Source organism: Dermochelys coriacea, chromosome 6, assembly GCF_009764565.3.
Source record: "Dermochelys coriacea isolate rDerCor1 chromosome 6, rDerCor1.pri.v4, whole genome shotgun sequence".
Taxonomy (NCBI): domain Eukaryota; kingdom Metazoa; phylum Chordata; order Testudines; family Dermochelyidae; genus Dermochelys; species Dermochelys coriacea.
In genome coordinates, this window is record NC_050073.1 from 117,328,535 (window position 1) to 117,349,379 (window position 20,845).

At 44.3% G+C, this 20,845-nt stretch overlaps 1 protein-coding gene across 7 annotated transcripts in view; it reads right to left on the reverse strand.

The window, feature by feature from the left end:
* The window catches only part of DAAM1 (dishevelled associated activator of morphogenesis 1), a 185,860-nt gene that overhangs the window by 99,294 nt on the left and 65,721 nt on the right, over positions 1–20,845 (reverse strand). For all 7 annotated transcript variants that reach the window (XM_038406734.2, XM_043516130.1, XM_038406735.2 and 4 more), the window contains exon 2: positions 18,331–18,554. In XM_038406734.2, coding sequence (XP_038262662.1) covers positions 18,331–18,513 — 183 coding nt within the window. In that variant the 5' untranslated portion in view covers positions 18,514–18,554. The remainder of the gene's footprint in view (positions 1–18,330; positions 18,555–20,845) is intronic.

The window sequence follows — 20,845 nt, forward strand, 5'->3', positions numbered from 1 at the left end:
CTGGACATTTTTAAATCAAAATAGGATGATTTTCTTAAAAAAGGATGCTCTAGTTCAAGCACAACTATTGGATTTGAAGCAGGAATTAATAAAAGGAAATCCTATGGGCTGTGTTATGCAGGATGCCAGACTAGACAATCACAATGGTTCTTTAAAAAAAATCTACAAAAAGCTTTGAAGGACTTTGATCTTGATGCAGACAGTTTCATAAGCCACTGGAGGGACCTAAGAAAGGCAAGACATGAGTGAGGTGGCAGGAGATGGTTTTTATAAACCTGGAGGGGAGAGGGACAGAAGAGGTGGGGAATCATGGTGGTGATTACAGCAGAAGTTGAGATGAGAGATGACATGGGCATGACCAAGGGATTCAGAACATTTTTATTCTTAATTATTTTTGTTAATATATTATCTGTATCATTCCAGGGAAAGAGACGGGATTTAGCAGAGATGGGATATGTTGGGAAAATGAGGCGTCATCGATGAAAGAAACAAACATTCAACTACACGAGCAGTAAGAGATCCTAATTCCAACTCTGACTAGTTGGTGTAAGACTCCACTCACCAAGGCTCTGCAGTAGGAACCGAGTCTTAGCCGAATAAACTCATTAACAGATCTTAGTTGGAGGGAAAGACACTAATCAGTAATTTAACCCTTTCTTGAGTGTCACGTATGCCATGGTGGAAAGCTTGATATGCAACATCTTCTGTATTCTGTAAACCAACAAATCCCAATCAATCAGTGAAAGTGGCAGGACAGGAGGAAGTGCTGGGCTTTTAAACAAAACTTAATAATAAAATTCAGCCATCACCAATTCACCCAGAGGAAACGCTTTAAAGTGAAGTAACTTGGAAAAAATAAGTTTATCACATGGCAATACAGGAATGACAACACCAACAAGCATCACAATACTCAAGGGGAGATTTTCAAAGGCAAAAAGAGCAGTTAGGCACCTATTTACTCTTGAATATCTCTGGGAGTTGGGTGCCTTGGAAAATGTCCCCCTTATTTTATATCCACTGATATTTAATAGCATCAAAGTACATGTCACAAAATGATCCTGCCAACCCTTTGGATGGACACCAGGCTGTTGTGATTGGATCCAGCTCCTGAATTTCTCACATTTCCAAGCCCCTGGGTCTGGGCAGTGATTTATCACTGTTCCTCATTCTGGGTCTCTTAAGCACACTCCCATGTGCAGACTCCACGTCCAATGCCCTCCTTGGGCAGTTGGACTTTGCAGTCCAGCTGCCTGGATCCTAGAACCAGTGCCACAGCCCTCCCAGCTGCTTAGCCATGTTCCCCAGGGTCCGCCTGGCTAGGAACGCACTAGTTTTCTAGTTTCACCTTTCAGTGACCAGGTGGCAGTAAAACAAGCGCACACGGGCTGAGCAATGGAATTTCTTGCCTCCTTTTTCCTCCTAAAGAGCACCAGAGCTGGATCTGAGGAAAATGAACGAACTCCTGGCTGCATTCCCCTTGGTGTGACCTTATCATCCCCATGAGTCCTGGGTCTGACCAGACTTCTTACGCCAGGAGGTTCTTCCAATCTTCTTGGTCATGTGTCAGACCTCTGGCACGGGAATAGCCTCTTGCTTAAAAATGGATGCTGCTATTAAAACAAAAAGAAAAGGAGTACCGGTGGCACCTTAGAGACTAACAAATTTATTAGAGCATAAGCTTTCGTGAGCTACAGCTCACTTCATAGCTCACGAAAGCTTATGCTCTAATAAATTTGTTAGTCTCTAAGGTGCCACCGGTACTCCTTTTCTTTTTGCGAATACAGACTAACACGGCTGCTACTCTGAAACCTGCTATTAAAACAGTCTGTCAACCTTCTTGCCCATTTCTCTGGGGAATTTCCAAGCTCCAACTCCCCTCCCCTGCCCACCCATCCCCAGCCCTGGTTGGCTTTGAGGTATACATAGTTTGGGTTCAAATTAAATAGCCCCTGCCGGCAGCAAACCCATTGTTCCACTAGGGCTGAGCCATTCAATGTTGATCGCCTTTGATTGGTCTGTCACAGTTTCCCAAATGTAGCCTCTCCAGTGGCTGTCTAGTCCCTGCTACAAGACAGAGGCTCTAAATAAACAATGAAGGTTACCCGCAAAGTGACATTCAAAAGACAACATGGAACACATAACTTGACACAGACCTATTTCCAAATGGTCACAGTGCCAGATGGAAAAACTGGGCTATGTCCACACAAATCAAACTAATCAAAGCTGGCAGCTCCAGTTATTGCATTACAAAGAGTCAGTATATGAGCATCTCTCCAGGGCAACACCACAGCCCTGTTCTGTTTTGTACAGTGCCTAGCACGATAGGGGCCTGGTCTGTGACTGGGGCTCCTAGGTGCAATGGCAATACAAACAAACAACAGTCTGCCAGTCAGTGTATATGGTGTGAAGTTTCAAGAGGTCTATTTACCTCATGGAATTTCTTTTACACAATGGCCAGCACAGCCTACATTCATTAAATAATTACCAGGTTTACGCAACCAAACTCCTTCGTCTGTCTGTCTTAACCGGAATTAAGAACAGTCGGACGGGTGCAAAACAGCCTTTTGAAATGCAAGCAACAGCACCACTTTCTTTGGACTGGTGGGCACATACTTGTAAACGCTTCTGTAGAAAGAGTCTTATGAAGAACGAAACCCTGTTAGCTTGCCCAGATAAATAATTGAATTGCAGGTTGGGATGCTGCATGTATTGCTCTTTGTCACACTTCAGGTCTGGTCTTCGTTCAAGTGGCATAGCTAGGTGGAACAAATGGGCAGCAGGCATAAAAACCAGGGGCAGCGGATATGAAAAGAGGTGCCACCCGCTTGTACTCACAGGGCGGTGCGCCAGGTCCGAAATGCCACCAAAGGACCCGGAGCGAGCGAAGGCCCCCGCCAAGCCGGAGCAAGTGAAAGCCCCTGCCACCAAAGACCTGGGACGCCGCCGGGTGAGTAAAAATTAAAAAAGGCTGCCTACAAATTAAAATGCGCCACTTGTGCTCAGAGGGGGAGCGGCCACTCCCCCCTCCCCCCCCGGCTACACTTACTGTCTACACTACAGAATTAGGTTGATGCAAGGCAGCTTATGTCGACCTTAACTATGGAAGAGTCTACACTTAAATTTCACTCCCACAGATGTAACTCCCCTGCTACGCCAACTTAACACCACCAGTGGTGTAGATCCGAGGTCGATGCAGCGTCAGTGAAGACACTGCATTGCTTAGGACAACTGTTACTGGCTTTCAGGAGCCATCCTACGATGCCCCATAATGACAGTACTGTACAATCAATACAAGTGTTCCTGGTTAGGACACACATCACCGACACAAGAAGCAAAGTGTAGACATGCACAAGTGATGTAATTACTGTGGCAGCTGTATGCCGATGTAAGTGAGGTCAACTTAATTTTGCAGTGTATACATGGCCTTAGTCTAGTCTGCCCTATGACGCTGAACAGACACTTGGGTACCAGTGTAGTTTTAAACACAGCATGTTGAGGAGCCTGTTATAAGGAGGGGAAAAATGAACTTATGCAAAATGTAGCAGGGCTCAGGGTTTGTTTGTTTTTGTTTTTTTAAATAAACTTCTTGAAAATCAGATGTTTATATTTTGGTTTTCCTCCACATCCAACAGTAAGCAGTGACCAGTGAATGAGCAGCATTATAAAAAGCAGGTGCAACATATGATTGCAGGATGTAATTACATGAATATCGCTAAACCCTCCAAGGACTGGGAAGAGTCCACAGGGATGAGACACTCAAGCAGATGGATTAGAAGGATGCCAATAATACTAGCTGCTCAGAAACTAGAACTTTTCTTCTTGAAGCTGAGACTCACTTTTGAAAATAGGTAGCAATTTTGAAAACATTTTGCATTAACTGGTACAATATGGGAATTTAAAAAACACACTGGTTGAAGTCTGCATCTACTTCTTTTCTTGAAGGTCCCACCCATGGTTTTGTTTCTTTCCAGTCATTCTTCTCAGAGGTCATCAATTTGATTTACCCAAGTATGTTGCAGTGTGAAGGAAAGTTGCAATCAGCATTTTTCCCTCTGCACCCCATCTAATCATCTCCTTCCTTTAAGCAAATGTGTTGCCTCTTGTGACCTCTTTGCTGATGTCAAATGGAAACTTTTTTCTTGCTGTTTAATTAAACACCCAGTACCAGCAAAGCGCGGATTACTGCACCAACCACTCTGAAAACAGCGTTCCATTGCAAGCTACTGCACCCAAGAGTGAAATCTTACATCCTAGCTGGACTGTGGCTGTATTTAAAGTGAGGAGCCCATGTTCCCATAATCCTCTTAATATTTACAGTTACAGGCTCATTTTGAAAACAAAATAAATAGTAACTATTGTCTTATTGATGATCTGTTACTGTGAAAGACTGCTATTTCTGGAGATTAATACAAATCATAAATCAAACAGACCATAAGCTTCTCTGGGCAATGACTGCACCTGATGTGTCTATCCTGTACTGCAATAAGTAGAGTTGGCACTTAAGTGAAGTTTCAGGCACCCAAGTCTGTATTTATACATCTAATAAGTGGCCAAGTTGTTACGAGGTGCCAAGAACCCCCCAGTGCCGCAGAACTCAAGGGAGCAGCAAGGACTCAGCACCTCTAAAAAGAAAAAAAAATATGGCCAGTTTATTAGGTGTATAGATATGGATTTAGATGCCTAATGAGAGACACCCATGTTCAGCTGGTTTTGTACTCATGAATGATTGGTTTTGCAACAAACTGCTCAAAAATTGCCCAGCTCAATGTGCTCAGCTGCCTACCACCAAAGATACATTGAAGGATCTAACAGGGAATAAAACAAGTGTTATTGAAACATCACTGAGATGAACAGCTATGCATGCAGGACTGGACAAATGCAGCCAAAGAAGACTTTGCTTATTATGTACGCAGACTGCAGCTGTGCCAGAAGGGGCAGCTCCTAATTGGTTTTGGACATTGATATAATGTGAAACTGGGTTCCTTGGATACAAGAGGTGGCTGTTCCAGGGTGAACAGGAGAGCCTGGTTTTCTTACAGCCCTGGACCCCTAAACTTCTACCTCTGCTACAGGGATATTTCCATTGAAAGAGCCCAGAACTCCTGGTTCTGTTGTTTTTGACACTCCCGCCCCATAGGGCAAGTGTGATTTTAACTCACAGACTGTACAAAGCAAAGACATCCCTGGAGGACGGAATTTCTGGATCTTGTGATTCAGCTCTTTAGTGAGATGTTTAGCACAAGCTGGCAGCAGCTGGTAGCTGGCAGCTGGTGTTATAATATGCAAGTCCCCTCTTGCTCAACTAATATTCTTTGTAGCTGTGCTCACATTCAGCTTAATGTCTAGGCTATACGCCTGAGCTAACCTTTGCCTTTAAGACCCAATTTGTAAGGCTAGTAAAGATGTGGTATTCCATTTTGGGGTGCCCTGTGGAGGGGGAAGCTTTTGCCCAATCTTAAAGAGCAGTGGCGTAGGTGTCTACGGTTTGTCCACATTTAAAACTCTACTGCGGCCCAGCTACAACACTGTAGTACTTCAGTGTAGATACAACTTATGCAGTTGGGAAGGATTCGCCCATCGGCGTAGGTAATCCACCTCCCTGAGAGGTGGTAGCTAGGTCGATGGAAGAATTCTTCTGTTGACCTAGCTCCATCTACACAGGGACTTAGGTCAGCTTAATGCCGCGACTCAAGAGTGTTGACTTTTCATGCCCCTGACAGATGTAGTTAAAGCAACCTAATTTTCTAGTGTAGACAAGGCCTTAGGGCCAGGGGAATTGTGATTCCCTTTCTTTGCATGGTGCTCTGAGGAAGACTACCTTTGGGGTCAGAGAGACTGGACTGAATGGCACTGATACTGGATACAATGTACAACGTCTGGTTCCACAGACCTTATGAAAGGTTTCAGAGTAGCAGCCGTGTTAGTCTATATCCATAAAAAGAAAAAGGAGTGGCACCTTAGAGACTAACAAATTTATTAGAGCATAAGCTTTTGTGAGCTACAACTCACTACAACAGATGCATAGAATATCAAGGTTCCTTCCCCACTCTGAACTCTAGGGTACAGATGTGGGGACCTGCATGAAAGACCCCCTAAGCTTATTCTTACCAACTTAGGTTAAAAACTTCCTCAGGGTACAAACTTTGCCTTGTCCTTGAATCCTACGTTGCCACCACCAAGCGTGTTAAAGAACAGAGAAAGAGCCCACTTGGAGACGTCTTCCCCCCAAAATATCCCCCCAAGCCCTACACCCCCTTTCCTGGGGAAGGCTTGATAAAAATCCTCACCAATTTCCATAGGTGAACACGGACCCAAACCCTTGGATCTTAGGAACAACGAAAAAGCAATCAGGTTCTTAAAAGAAGAATTTTAATTAAAGAGAAAGTGAAAAAAATCCCCTCTGTAAAATCAGGATGGTAAATACCTTACAGGGTAATCAGATTCAAAACATAGAGAATCCCTCTAGGCAAAACCTTAAGTTACAAAACAACACAAACAGGAATATACATTCCATTCAGCACAGCTATTTTACCAGCCATTAAACAAAAAGAAATCCAACGCATTTCTAGCTAGATTACTTACTAATTTTAAGGAGTCATGAAGAGCATTCCTGATCTGTTCCCGGCAAAAGCATCACAGACAGACAGATCCTTTGCATCCGATGAAGTGAGCTGTAGCTCACGAAAGCTTATGCTCTAATAAATTTTTTAGTCTCCAAGTACCACAAGTACTCCTTTTCTTTTTACAGACCTTATGGTAATTTAACCAACTTTCTGGACATGAAGTTGGTATCACAACTCCATCATGGTATTTCCTATGAATCTGCAAAAACAATCTGGAGGAAAGCCAAGAATGATTTTTAGCAAAACTCCTCCCTGCTCAGGCTATTTCTTAGCCACACTAACAGCAAAGCAATACCTATCTCCATTCACTCTTGCCTGTAATCCTTACTAAAGCATGAGGAACAGTTCAAAACCCGAGCAGGTAGGAACAGGAATAGCCAGACTGGATTAGACCCATGGTCCACCTAGTTTAACCTCCTGTCTCCAACAATGGCCAGCACCAGAAGCATGTATGCTCAAAGAGGGACCTGAACCCGGGACCCTCCAATTAAGGGTACATCTACAATGCAGCTAGGAGGTGCAATTCCCAGCTCAGTAAGACATTAATGTGTTAGTTCTACTTGAGCTAGCATGCAGAAAATAGCAGCATGGTTGCGGCGGCATGGGTGGCAGGTCAGGCTAGCCCTGTGACTACAACCCCATCAGAGATCCTAGGTATGTTTTCAGGCAGCTAACCCAAGTCACCACCTGCACCACTGAGGCCACACTGCTATTTTTACAGCATTAGCTCAAGAGGAGCTAGCACGTGTACATCTTCCCAGGCTGGGATTCACACCTCCCAGCTGCTGTGTACGTGTAAGCCTACGAGTCTGATGCGCTAGTGACCAAGCTATCCAGACATACACCGCTTACACTCCTCTTCTATTGTATACAGCATGGAAGCCACTTCACTGGTGGAATGTGTCATTTTTCCACCTTGGAGCTGTTTTTCTCTGAAGCAAACGTTTCCTTGCTTGCCTTCCACCTGTGACCGGTGTTCACACCGTATTATAATACGGTCTCCTTCACAAAATTACAAGTTTGGCAGAGCGAGGCCCTTACACCAAGGAATGCCTGAGTGCTGTTTTGGTAGTTGTAACAGATATTGCAATTGCACAAACAGTTCATCTGAGATACAGAGTCGCACTGGATTATTTTATTCCAGTCTGTAGAACGTGTGGGCAGAAATTTCTCATTTCCTAGATTAGTAGGCGTGTGACTTCTAGATCAAACAGTTACTGATCAAAACATATGTTTAAGAGATTACTCGCAATTGCGTAAAACATAAAGGTGGTAGAAACAAGTATGGGTTTATTACCTAATGAGTGACAGGTGGAGCAGAGAAAGACAAACAAACAACTATATAGATCACAAATACAGAGAAATCACTAGCTCATAAGGTTTTGAAAGAAGAAAAAAGCAAAACCCAGCTGTCCAAGTGGTTGGTATTTAATGAGCGGGAATTGGGCATCCCATTGAAATAGTCTTTGCATTGCCGTGTCCTCCTGGAGCGATTTTAAGAAAACACATGAACCAACCATTGGTTTTTCCCCACAAGAAGTGAATTTACATTTGAAAGGAAGCTGGTTTTGTGCTTAAGGACTCAAGAGATCTGGGTTCAGTTCCTGGCTCTGCTACAGAACCCCTGTGTGACCCTGGGCAACTCACTTACTCTCTCTTTACCTCAGCTTCCCATCTAGAACATGGGAAATATAATCTTTCCTTTCACCTGCCTCTCAGGGTGTATATGTGCAACACCTACTTCAATGGTGTCCTGATCTCTGTTGAAGACCCTTGGTGCTACCGTAATTCAAGTAGTAACGATCAAAATGACTCCAATTCCTGTCCCCTTGAGGGAATAACTAAAGTGAGAGTAACCATAAAGAAACACTTCATAAAAATGGGGGTCCTTGAAGCTATTTTTGTGGTCATTTACACACTATTACCAAGACACCAAAGTCAAACCCTCGTTCTGCAAAAAAGCAATGTCACAAGATTCTCTGACCTCCGTTGTGTCTCCTAACACCCATGTGACTTCTCAGGAATAAGTATGCAGCAGACCCAACCACAGGATCCACTGTGCACAAATGGGAGTTAGTCCCATGAGGTCCACAGAATCCAACCCAATGGGGCAAATATTAAACTTCTCATAGCTCCATTTGATTTGTGCAATAAATACATCTCCATTTTTGAATGGGACACATTTTAAATAACTTTAGAATAAAATTTTGTCTTACATATGCTCTTCTCAGACTAAGGGGATCTTAACATCATGAAATTCCTGGTAGTGCAGTGACCATGTGGCTAGGAACAGCACTTATGCCCATAGCATTCATTTGCATGTAAGTTTTAAATATGAAAGCTTTTGCCTTGCATCTAATGCATCAGCTGTTGCCTGAATGCCATGTCTTCTGCATCGGCAAAAATTCACATTCTTCTAACCAGAAACTAAAAAGAACAGAAACCAAAAAGAGCGAAATCATTTACTAGCAGGATCAATTTTAAATTACAATCTCAATTAATAATTAATTTCCCAGTTGCCATTCTTATTAACACATACAGTGTTTGATACGTCACCTTCTTCTAATTTCTGTGTTACTTCTACTGACAATCCTGAGTTCTAAACAGCATTTTGAACGCTTAGTGAAGTTAATGGATTGCTAATGCAGCTTTTAAAAAAAAAAAACTATTAATTTACAAGCATTAGCATGCCCACTGCTGTACAGAGTTCATAAACATTAAAAGATAAACACCAAATAACTAAGTGCTTAAGGGGCTAGTGGCTAGGAGGGAGGGCTGCCGTTCTCAGAGTCCCCAGAGGAAAGCCATGAATTATTGATCTGCTAAAGTTTTACATACACAGTAATGTTGCAACTAGTGTATTACTTCAAAAAGTGAAGCTTCAACAGTTTTCCCATGAGTAGTTAATTGCTCTGGGATCAGAGTTTAAAGATACCATGAACAAGTATACAACTAGGCCCTTGGATTCAAAGACTCCATTCTTTTCTACATAAGATCACCCTCATCGTGATAGCATCTGAGTGCCTTCCAGTCACTCACTAAGTGACATCACTAACATCTATCCCATGAGGTTTGTTCCCTCTCTCTCTCTCTCGCTCTCATCCTCCCTATGAAGTCATCTATACATGCAGAATGTGAAGCCTCAGCAGATGCCCCAATGCAAACACACATGTCAAACACGGAGAGTGGAAATCCTTCAAAAGTGCTCAAAGTCGCCAATGGAATAAAACCGCTGTAATCAAAATGGGTCGCACAAAACAGAAGCCTTCACACGATTGACTTATTAAAATGCATGGAGCGTTCCATCTTGTTGTTGGCTGCTTTTCAATGTTGGCATGTAGGCTTAGCCATGCAGTGTTCACAAAGTTGTATGAAATCCCAGGATTAAAAATCGTGATTATACATTTTAGGACCATCATGTAAGGTAGGGACAGAGTAGTACAAACAGCGCAATATAAACACGATGGGCTGTTTAAAAGGTAATGCAGTGTTAATCTCAATGATTTGGGATGTTCTTTCCTACACGTAGTAGGATAATTGAAAGTCAAATCTCTAACACTACACTGAAGAATAGAAACGTTACAAGTATATCAAAACAAACGCATATTAGAACCACAAACTGCTTTTTATTAATAAAAACCATCTCTCATTCCAATTGATCCATCATGCATCTGAATGAAGTAGCAGAGTTCAGTGTTATAGAAGGGGAAGCTAGAAATTGCGCCATGTCAGAGAACATATCTTCCCCTCCAGTAGATTACCGCTTAATGCGGTCACATATAACTCAGAATATCAACGATTCTTTGCACTTAAGCGTCTGTTCCACCCAGGCCAACTGGAGCTAGGGATGCAGGTCTCCCTGCTCAGCGCTCCACAGCTTTTGGGATGTAGAAGTGTGGGAGAAAAGAAACACACTGCTCTGGATGAATTCCTGGTTGACCAAGGAGCGGCAGTGGCTGGCCCCATAGGGAGCGGTGAGTGGGATTTTCAAAAGAACCAAAGTGATTTAGAGGTAAGCGTCTCATCAACCTTCAAATGTGACGTGTCCTCCTGAGTCACTGAGGCATTTTGGTAAATCCCTCTGAGTGTTTGGATTTCATCAGCTGGAAAAATGAGTCAGCCTGATACAGGGCTTGGCAGCAAGTCAGGCTCTGGAATATTTCTAAAGGTGCAACTGTGGTGAATCATCTGCTCTTGGAAGCAGACTAGTTTTTTTCTCCCCCATGCCCATTTAACAAAGGTTGGGGAGCAAAATATCTTACATGAGAAGCTACAGTATCTCTGCTTGGAATCTCTTTACCACACCTTCAGACACACGAGGCAGCTCACTGGACATGTGAGCAGAAGGGACACAGGCCCAGATCCTCAGAGGTGGTATCACACACCCTTGAAGATCTAGGCCCAAGTACCTTGGCAACCCCTTCTAACTAAAACAATGGAGAAGATGCTGAACAGAATACAATTGGTTTCACACAGCCTGCTCCAGGCATGAGGTACCCCACTGGGAAACAATGCAAACCTGGATCACCAGCTTATTTGAAGATTCAGGTGGTTAAATCAGTCCATTATCTTGCGTGTTGCTATTTTATTTATGGGACGATAGTGTTGCTGTAACCAATTCTGCAGCGAACACGTCTGACGCCACTTAAAAAGCTCAGAGTGAGGAGAAGACAGACAGACAGACAGACAGAGAGGATGAAGGGACCGTCACACTGGTTGTGAGAGTCAATCCTGCTATTTAAAGGGGGAGGGTTAAACCTTCATCAGCAGACACTCTGGGAATCTGGTAACCCTTGCTGGTAACTGTGTCCCATTGTGTTGCTCTCTCTCAGCTGGGCTTCCTCCCCAGCGTACCAGTCTTCACACACCAGCTGCCTCCCTGCTGCTCTGAAGGGGAAGCCAAAGTGATATCCACAGAACAGCACCAAGACTTGCAAGTTTTCCTGATGGCGAGCCCTTCAGTGTGGGGACTGTCTCTTGCTAACCGTATGTACAGCGCCTAGCACAATGGGGCCCTGCCTTAGCCAATGCTCTGTGGTGCGACCCCAAAAGAAAACGATAAACAAAAAGCAGGCAACTTCACAGCCCACATTTAGCAGCAGCTCAGAGAGCATCATCTGATTCCCAATGAGGAGCAGGAACATAATACCTACAGCATCCAGTCCTCATACCCCACCCTGACTGGAGTCGTTCTTACAATTTTATTAAGATAACTGTGTGCAGGAAGGACAGCATCCTGCAGCAGCCACAAGCCAAACAGTAGCTGTTTCTGTCCTGCCTTGGGAGAAGTATCTTCAGCCAGCCGTAAGTAAATTCATAATTAAAATTTACACTAAATTATCCCCCAGTGCCGTCATCACTGCCTTCAGCACAAGCCACAATAAAATGTCTTTGTGTCAGGGAATATTTTGGAGAACTGATCTAGTGATTGGAACTGAATTCCAATCTATTGCTACAAACTTATTTTGACTTTCCTTGGGCAAGGCATTTAACTTCTCTGTGCTTTCCTTTATCCATCTGGAAGTGCATATAAAGTGCACTTGCCTAACCCATGGGGGATGTTGTGCAACACAACACACTCCATGTTTTAGAATCATAGAATCACAGAATATCAGGGTTGGAAGGGACCTCAGGAGGTCATCTAGTCCAACCCGCTGCTCAAAGCAGGACCAATGCCCAATTTTTGCCCCAGATCCCTAAATGGCCCCCTCAAGGATTGAGCTCACAACCCTGAGTTTAGCAAGCCAATGCTCAAACCACTGAGCTATCCCTCCCCCAACTTCAGCATAACAGCAGGTACTAAGGCGCTGTAAGGGAATCAATCATTCACTAAATCCATGGAAAGACTAGTTGTAGGCATGAAATGTGAAGTATTGTTATGGTAGAAGCTACCAGATGGTGCTGTTACACGTAGACTTGAAAATTCTTTTGCTTAGCGTGCAAACAAGTTTTTAGTCTTTGAAGAAATGCTATATTGTTGTTAGCCTCGATATGCAATAGCATTTTAAGAGAAGCTGTGGAAGATGGCAGAGAGTTTGCTCTCTGCCTTTTCACTGTATTTGGAGACAATTCTTGAAAAAGATGAGCCTCCTGGAAGCCATGCATTGGTGCGCGGGCTGACATGCCTGCATGCTGTTTGCGACTGCCTCTGTTCCAGGTATAGTGTATATGTGGAAAAAGAAAGTTACAGTGTGACTATACCAAGAATCCACGTCACTGGTTTCCAATGGGAAGCCAACCTGGAAGTCCCCAGAATTCTGCTACCATTTGGCAGAGGGGCAATGCTGGTGTCACAAGTGGGACTCGGGTATCTGAAAAAGGGGCAACAGTATAAAACAAACCAATGTTGCCTGCTGGGGCTAATTAGGTCCTCATCATTAGGTCCAAGTGAAACTGAACTCTTCCTGTCTAGAGCTCATAGAACACATTGGGCTGTTTTGGTTAGAGTATGAAAGGATTTCTCAGCAAAACTTGAAAGTCCAAGCTGGTGGCATCACCCAGCTCGGCGTTCAGTGAAAGCCCTGCAGGTTGTCCCAGCAACCTGAACAGTTCCCAGGGAACCGTGAAGCACACAGCAGCTAACTTGCAGTGGAACACGTTGCTTTTGTGGAGGCCTACGTCCATACAGCTGCTCCTCCTTGGGTGGCTCTGGGTCGCTGAAGCCCTGACTGAACAAGAGACAATGAACTCTTTCAGATGGGGCATAGTGCCCATTGGAGCTGCATTCCCAGAACTCCCAGCTGCAAAGTCATTGACGTCGTGTGGAAGGAAGAAGGGGAAGAGTGAACCTCTGCCATCAAAAATTGCAATATTTTCAGTTTCTTTAAGTCAAAGGAGGCCACAGTCTGCTAGATTTTCCTTTGTAGCCAGTATGAATTCTCCTCTTCCTGTCGGGATCACTAGGAGCAGAAGTTTAGGGGCTGGCCTGATTAGCTTAACAATCTACCTAAAGAATCTGGCTCTCTGTTTTGTTGCTGTTCCTCCAGAGAAACATCTGTATATTCACAGGTCTGGAGACAGTTCATGGTATCATTAGATCAAAAGCAAACATCACTGTGGAAGTCTCGGTACACCAGCTAAAATCAACTGCATTGCACCCAAGATTACTAAAGACCACAGGTGCGGTGGGCAGCAGAAGGTAAGCCTTTGGCAAACCCGGCTTCGGAGTAGGCAAACATACGGTGCAACTGACGCCCCCATCACACATTCAGTGCACAATCTCTGGTCTTTGGTCTTTGCTCTGGAACTAATTGCTGATTGCTCATGTTAAAAATGTGACAGGTTTTCAGATGAATAGTCACGTCCTAAACATCCAACCCAGATAAGTTTTCCAGGACTGACCCAAAGGAAGCAGACTTGCCACACTAGGTAGGAGAATAAATGGGATTTGCAACACTAAGTTTGCTAACTTGCAACTACTAGTGCTTGCTGTACGATCCTCCCAACAAAAGGCTAGCCTTATTTCATCATCAGGGCTCCTGGATGGTACTGCCAAGTCTCCAGACTAAAATATCTGAGATAATACATTGCTTAAATCCTAATTCTATTTTATTTTTTGGGGAGGGGGGTGCAGAGGGGAGAAAATTCATCATGAGGTCCCATAGTCTACAACAATAAAAAGCAGAGAAATATGGCTAGAAAGAGCCAGCAAAGACAGATGGCCCTTATGGTTAGATGCATTGGACTGGACTCAGAAGATCTGTGTTAAAGCTGTGCCATCAACTTCCTGTGTGATCTTGGGCAAGTCACTTAACCTCCTTGTGGGTAGGTCTGCCCTTTGAGCCGGAGGCATAAATCCCAGCTCAAGCAGACATACCTGCTGTAGCTCTGATCGAGCTGGCGTGCTAAAAGTGGAGCCTAGCCACCAGCGACACACGCAGCAGGAGGGACTCACTGCCCTGAGTACTGGCACACCCAAGACGCTACGCATGTACTTGGGGCAGCTAGCCATTCCCGCTGCCTGTGCCAGCACGGCTACACTCTGCTTTTAGGGAGCTAGCTTGATCAGAGCTAGCTTGGGGATGGGCTCCTTGAGCTGCAATTTACACCTTCAGCCTGAATCTCACTGGGGCTTTGATCTTGGTGGGGACCCCCTAGGTGCTACTCTCGTCAACAACAATAGGATTCCACAAGTCAAACTGGGGGCTGAACGTGGGAGAGTGTTTTTAGACGCTTACCCAACTCCCATGGAGAATGCTTTACAGATTAAAAGCTAAAGCACTGGCAATGTACATTTGAAGCTAGCCTCTCACACTAATGTTTGTTGATTTGTAGAAAGCCAGTGTTTGCACATTGTTTAGCCCAACAGGGCCCTGATCTCAGCCGGGGATGCTGGGTGCTAGTGTAAAACAAATCGTATCACATCACTGATACATGGCACAAATCCATAAACAAGTACAACCTAGAAAAAACCCTATAACTCTAGGCCTGCCCTAACATCAACTTCAATGCGTGAAGCCTCAAGATTCTTTCCGCATATTTCAAATCACCTCATCCCTGTTTGCCAAAGTAATTAAGTGGATTCAAAATGTCTTTTTAAATAAACAGAGGGAAGAAGCCGCTCGTAGAGCGGTTCCAAGTTGTCGAGTGTGAACTGTGTGGCAGCATCAGGGCTGCCAGGGTTTTAAAGACACACCTTTCAGCCCGTCAGGCTTCAGCAAGTGTAAAATCAGCCCAACACCCCCAGCTGGTTTTCCTGTCACTGTTCCAAATGTTACACAGTGGGCTTATACAGAAACAGTGGGACATTTTCCAAATCATTTAACTAATGCTGAAATCTAATACTCAACACCGACAGGTACTGCGAGCAGTAAGAAGAAGGGGCTAGGTGTAGCAAAACGAGCTGGCCAAAAGGATTTGCAGCAACGTTTTTATTTATTTTTAAAAACTCTCCCTGGTGAAAATTTGCCTATTTTTGAGTTTGCAAAATGTTAGAGAAATCAGAACAGTCTTGCAAACACTGGGAAAATCTCTGAAAGTTTCTTATAGATATTTGTAATAGGGAGAGTGGGAAGCAAAAAGTGGGAGCTTAGCTGCAGGGTTTCCACATGGTTTCTTTGAATTTCAGGCAGAGCTGGTGTGTTGCGACTGGTTACACAGTTCTATGGTATGGGGGCTGTTTCCTCCCATTGGATTAGTCTGCCCTCATGCAATCAGGTGGCTAGGATTGGGCCACAGCTGACTCCTCTCACAGGGAGTGGCTGAATTTTGAGCTCATTCTCCCAGCCTGTTAGGGGAAAACAAAAAACTTGACAGCAAGGAGTGGCTGCTCCCTAGCAGTGTGTGTGGGCAGAGGGAGGAGAGAAGTCACTTATACATCACCTAATCACCTGAGGCCAGCCAGGAGGAGTGCAAAAAAAATCATGAATGGAGAGAGTGGTCCATATACCAATAAGGCATTGGAAGAGGTAGCAGGACAGTCTTTCCATGCAAAAAGAAACCACCATATCCTTCAGGGCTAGTGGGAAGGAGAGCTCTCAGGGCCTCTTCTGTAGACAGGGATTCCGTATGAACCCCAGGCCTGGTGTTTAATTGGTTCTAATAAGTCTCCAAACCTGATCCTCCAGGGAGGCTCCCCCATCGCTAGATGGATCTGTAGGCTTAGCATGGCTAAGCTGACGCTGGATCATAGCACGCTCTTATGTTCAGTTTGGCTATGCTAACCAGAGCTGGCCAGGAATTTTCCATTGAATGGCTTTCCAGGGAAAAAAAACCACTCATCTTCCACAAAATCAAGATGCTCCATGGGAAGATTTAGATTTAGCTGAAATTTTTCAATTTTCCATCAGGAAAATCAAATGGAAATATTTTGTTTTGGGTCGGTTCAACCTGGACATTGTTTTATTGAACCAACTTGAAATGTTTCAAATCAGTTCAACAAAATAATAAATTATATTTCCTTATCAGAGTTGTTGATACAGGTCCCAGTATCTCCTATGGGCCAGATGCCCTGGAAGACTGCATCTCCCATAGTGCAATGTGGATTTCCCATTTGACCAAGCTACATGACAGGAGATACAATCCAGGAAGTCTGACCCATATGGGAGGATGGGTGCATTAAGCTCTCAAAATGCAACTTCTATGAGGTAACAAACCACAATGGCAAAATCCATTAATGCTGAACTGACCCGAAATACTTAGTTTTGAGTCAGTTCAACAAACTAAAAACCAAAACATTTTGCCTTCAGGAATGTCAAAATTGGGGCAAAATTCTGTTCCACAAAAAAAAAAAATTTCAATTTTTAATTTTGATTTGGGACAAAAACCAAGTGCTAAAAGGTTGGCATTTCCTGTGGGACAGAAATTCCAAATTTCGCTCAGCTGTAATGCTAACGCTTGGGTTTACACGCACTTTAGTTCCTTCCCCTTCCAATCAGAGCGTACAGGGCACAAGAATCATTGATGCTTTGGGTATACCATGGGGCCCTTTCAAGAGACAGCCTAGCATAGGCACTGTCACACCAGAACAAGAACCAAAACACCACCATTTTGCGCTCAGCCTCATGCTCACTGCCCTCACTCCTGCTGCCCAAAATTACAGTTTAAGAAGCCACATGCCACTTGGGAGAGTACCACATCCCCATGGGCTGCAGAGAAGTAGGAGATTGCAGCAGTTGGAACAACAGGAACACACTATTAGTATGGAGTAGAGGACATGCCCATATTTACTGCTTAGGCCTCATGGCCACCTGCATTGCCACAGCACTGGGATGGATCCTTCTGATCAGCCGGTGCTCTCAGTCCTCCCTTGGCCAGTCATGCCATGTAACAGCAGCCATGGAGCAATGGGAGACCACTCTCAGTTGGGCAAGCCACCTACATTTCTACTTCCAGAGCATTAACTTTCCAAGATGCCTAAGCTCCATCTACCTAGCTGCTTCCCACCCAACCATTCCAGTCCCTTTTCAGGTTACCAGTGGTTCTTCACCACAGCCTGCCCTTCCACTCTGGGAATCATAACTGACAAGGAGATAGGTTTAAACAGGGCTACGGATGAGACCAATCAAAATATTCAGCTCAGTTGGCAGCCTGCCCTTGGGAGAGGTCCAAGACTGGGGTGCAGGTGAGCACTGACTAGGTTGCACTGGCAGCGCAGTGAGTGGAAAGTTACCCACCTACCCATGCCAGCCTACACTACATGCTTATGGCCTCCTGGCTCAGGCATAGTTAGATTCTCTCTTTCACAAGCACTACAGTTGCTCATGGCATCATCTGTGCCTGAACTAGAGCCCAAGCTCCACAGGGCAGGGAATATGCATTTCTCAGGCACATTATCAGACCTAAACAAAGCAATATACTGAAAAGGAAATAGCCACCATGAATAGAATGCGGTCTGGGGAAAAGACTGACGTTAGAGTGGGTTTTCTTCCAGGAGTGAGATTGAAAAGCGCTAGAGCCTCAAAACTCCACATGTTCTGTGGGGAGAGAGTAATACTCTTTTACAGGAGCTCTGTATCAACCAATGGAATTCACCATGCATTGCTGGAAGTCACTGGTGCATCCAATGGGAATTCAAGGCTCAGGGGGCTGTCCAATCACCAACAGCAGCAAACCCCGATGTTCCTGTCAAAAGCTCATTTGAAATCACTCCTCCTGACCTTGCACCTATTAAAGTCAGTGGGAGATTTGCCATGGACGTCATGAGCAGGATGGTGGTGCCCTCCCAAAAATAGCTACCCCATTGCCATGAGAAACATGCAACACTCACCACAAGCTCACTGAACATGACATCCAGCTCTTCCACCGGGGGCATTGGCAACGCCGGCTCCATGGTCTGTAGGGCGAAGTTGCTGTCATTGCGAAGCCGGTAGGTGATCTCCGGATGGTCGTTGCTTCGGAAGCAGCAGAAGATGAATGAGATCCCCCGTCCACTTCTTTTTCTTGGGGCCATGGCCAAAATCCTCTGTGTCCCTTCCTTCTAGCTACTAAATCCTACAGAAAGAAAGAGAGGGGACAGGAAATGCTTGAGTATCCACTTTGTCCAAGTGTGTTGAGATCTACTGAGAAGAGACTCGGAATCAAAGGCACCCATTTACATGCTGAAGATTTCTGTTCCGGTTTGACATTTACAGTTCCAGCAACCTTGATGACTGTGCTAATTAAAAAAAAGACACCTTTGTTCTCTTATGGCCATAATCTTTTTTTTTTTCCAGCTGTAGCTAAATCGAGAAGTTGCCAGTGGGCAACTGCTGTAGACGAAAGACAGTGGGATACACGACCATTCTGTTCCAGTGCTGAGAGCTTCAAGAAGAACTGACCCAAGCCCTCTGATTCCTTCTCTATCTTTTATCGTCTCACTCCAAGACGAGTCAAAAGTCACTCTGATGCCAATTAGCCCCATGCTAGCTCCTTTTTTAGCCGATGTGGACCTCTTGCAGCATTATTAAAAAATATTTTAGACTTAGTGTGTAGGTACCGCAAACAGTTCTGTCTGGTCTACATGGTCAGCTAAAGTTTTCAGCATTAGAGGACAACCTTTATGATTCCAGGGGAAGATCCTCAGTTACTGTGAGCCAGTAACACACCAGGGCAACATACTCAAGAGAACTTGGCACATTTTACACCAGCTGAGGATCTAGCTCTGGAAATGTTATTTTTAATTAAGGGAAGCCATTTTTTAAAGTCAAATTCAAGTAATTTTTTTTTTAAAGGAGGTACAAGCCCTAGGTCTGCACAATCCTCCCCGCATCCAAGCTTAAATTAAATTAAAGTGTCCCTTCTCAACATCACAGCCTGAAATCTCATTTCACACCTTAGGGTTTACACAAATGTGACCATTTGATTTGCTTGCACAGCCACGAAAGCTCTTATTGTCACTTGCTACCTGAGAGTTACAAGTTGAATTAATCTGCAGTATGCTGGAATCAAAGAGTTTTTAAAAAGGTATCCCACACCTGGCAAGAAAGTTTTGCTCCCCACAACCAAAAGTTTCCCAAAACAAAACATGTCTTCTCAATAGGGAAGGCAAATTCATAGATTTTTAAAAGGCCCCAAGTACCATTTCTCCTACTCTACAGATAGGGAAATAGAGCATGGGGAAGTGAAGTAATTTGCCTAAAGCAGGGGTTCCCAAATTTCATTGCACTGCGACTCCCTTCTGACAACAAAAATTACTACACGACCCCAGGAGGGCGGACCAAAGCCTGAGCCTACCTGAGCCCCGCTACTCTGACAAGGGGGGGTGGGGGGTAGGAGGGCAAAGCCGAAGGGCTTCAGTCCCGGGCATGGAAACTGTTAGCCGAGCCCTGCTGCCCAAGGCTGAAGCCCTTGGTCTTTGGCCCCGGGCCGTGGGGCTCAGGCTTCAGCTAAGGCTCCAGCAAGACTAATGCCAACCCTGGCGACTCCATTAAAATGGGGTCATGTCCTACTTTGGGGTCCTGACCCACAGTTTGAGAACCACTGGCCTAAAGCAATGCAGTGAATCAGTGGCAGAGCTAGGAAAAAAAAAAACCCTATTTCCTGATGCTCAAATCCCATACCTTCACCACAGGACCGGAACTTTAGTTCTCTTTGTTTCAGATTTTCAAACTGAAAGCTATAAATATATAGACACTATCCTCAGAACACATCTGGTGTTTTCAAAGATCCTAGCTTACATAAAAACATCAATAGATTTAAGTCTGAATGAAAGAACAAGGAAGAGACTAGGTAAAGATTTATTTCTATTTTAGTATTTAAAAGACAGACGTGGCCACTCAGACAAGGTATTTTTGAGATGGCTGCAGCTCTAGAGCTATTGGGATTCATAATTACTATACAACTGCAGTCTTTATGTTTATGTATCATTTGCAAGACAGATACAAGCCCAGCAAATTACAGTTTCTAACAAAAAACAGTAAAAAACTTGAAAAGGAGAGAAGAACCTTAGCTAGCAGGCAAACAATACAAATGCTGCTGAATATTCATTAATGTGAAGGATAAAAGTCAAAACTCTGCTTCCTGACACGTTCTTCAGTTAGAACGCTTCAAAACATGCCTATTGCATCAAAGTACAAAGTCTGGGGTGCAAGGCCTTATCATTCCACTTTATCGTTTACGCAGAATTTGTTAGACATTTGGAAGGGACAATGTCCCTTTGAGAACAAGTCATTCAGCTTAAGCTTTCTGCAAAAGTCCCCAAATTTCCCGAAGTTACACTTTAAACATGAGTGCGAGCAGGACGTACATATACATGGTACAACCCTAATTAGGTTCACAGGATTTCAAGGTCAGAAGGGACTATT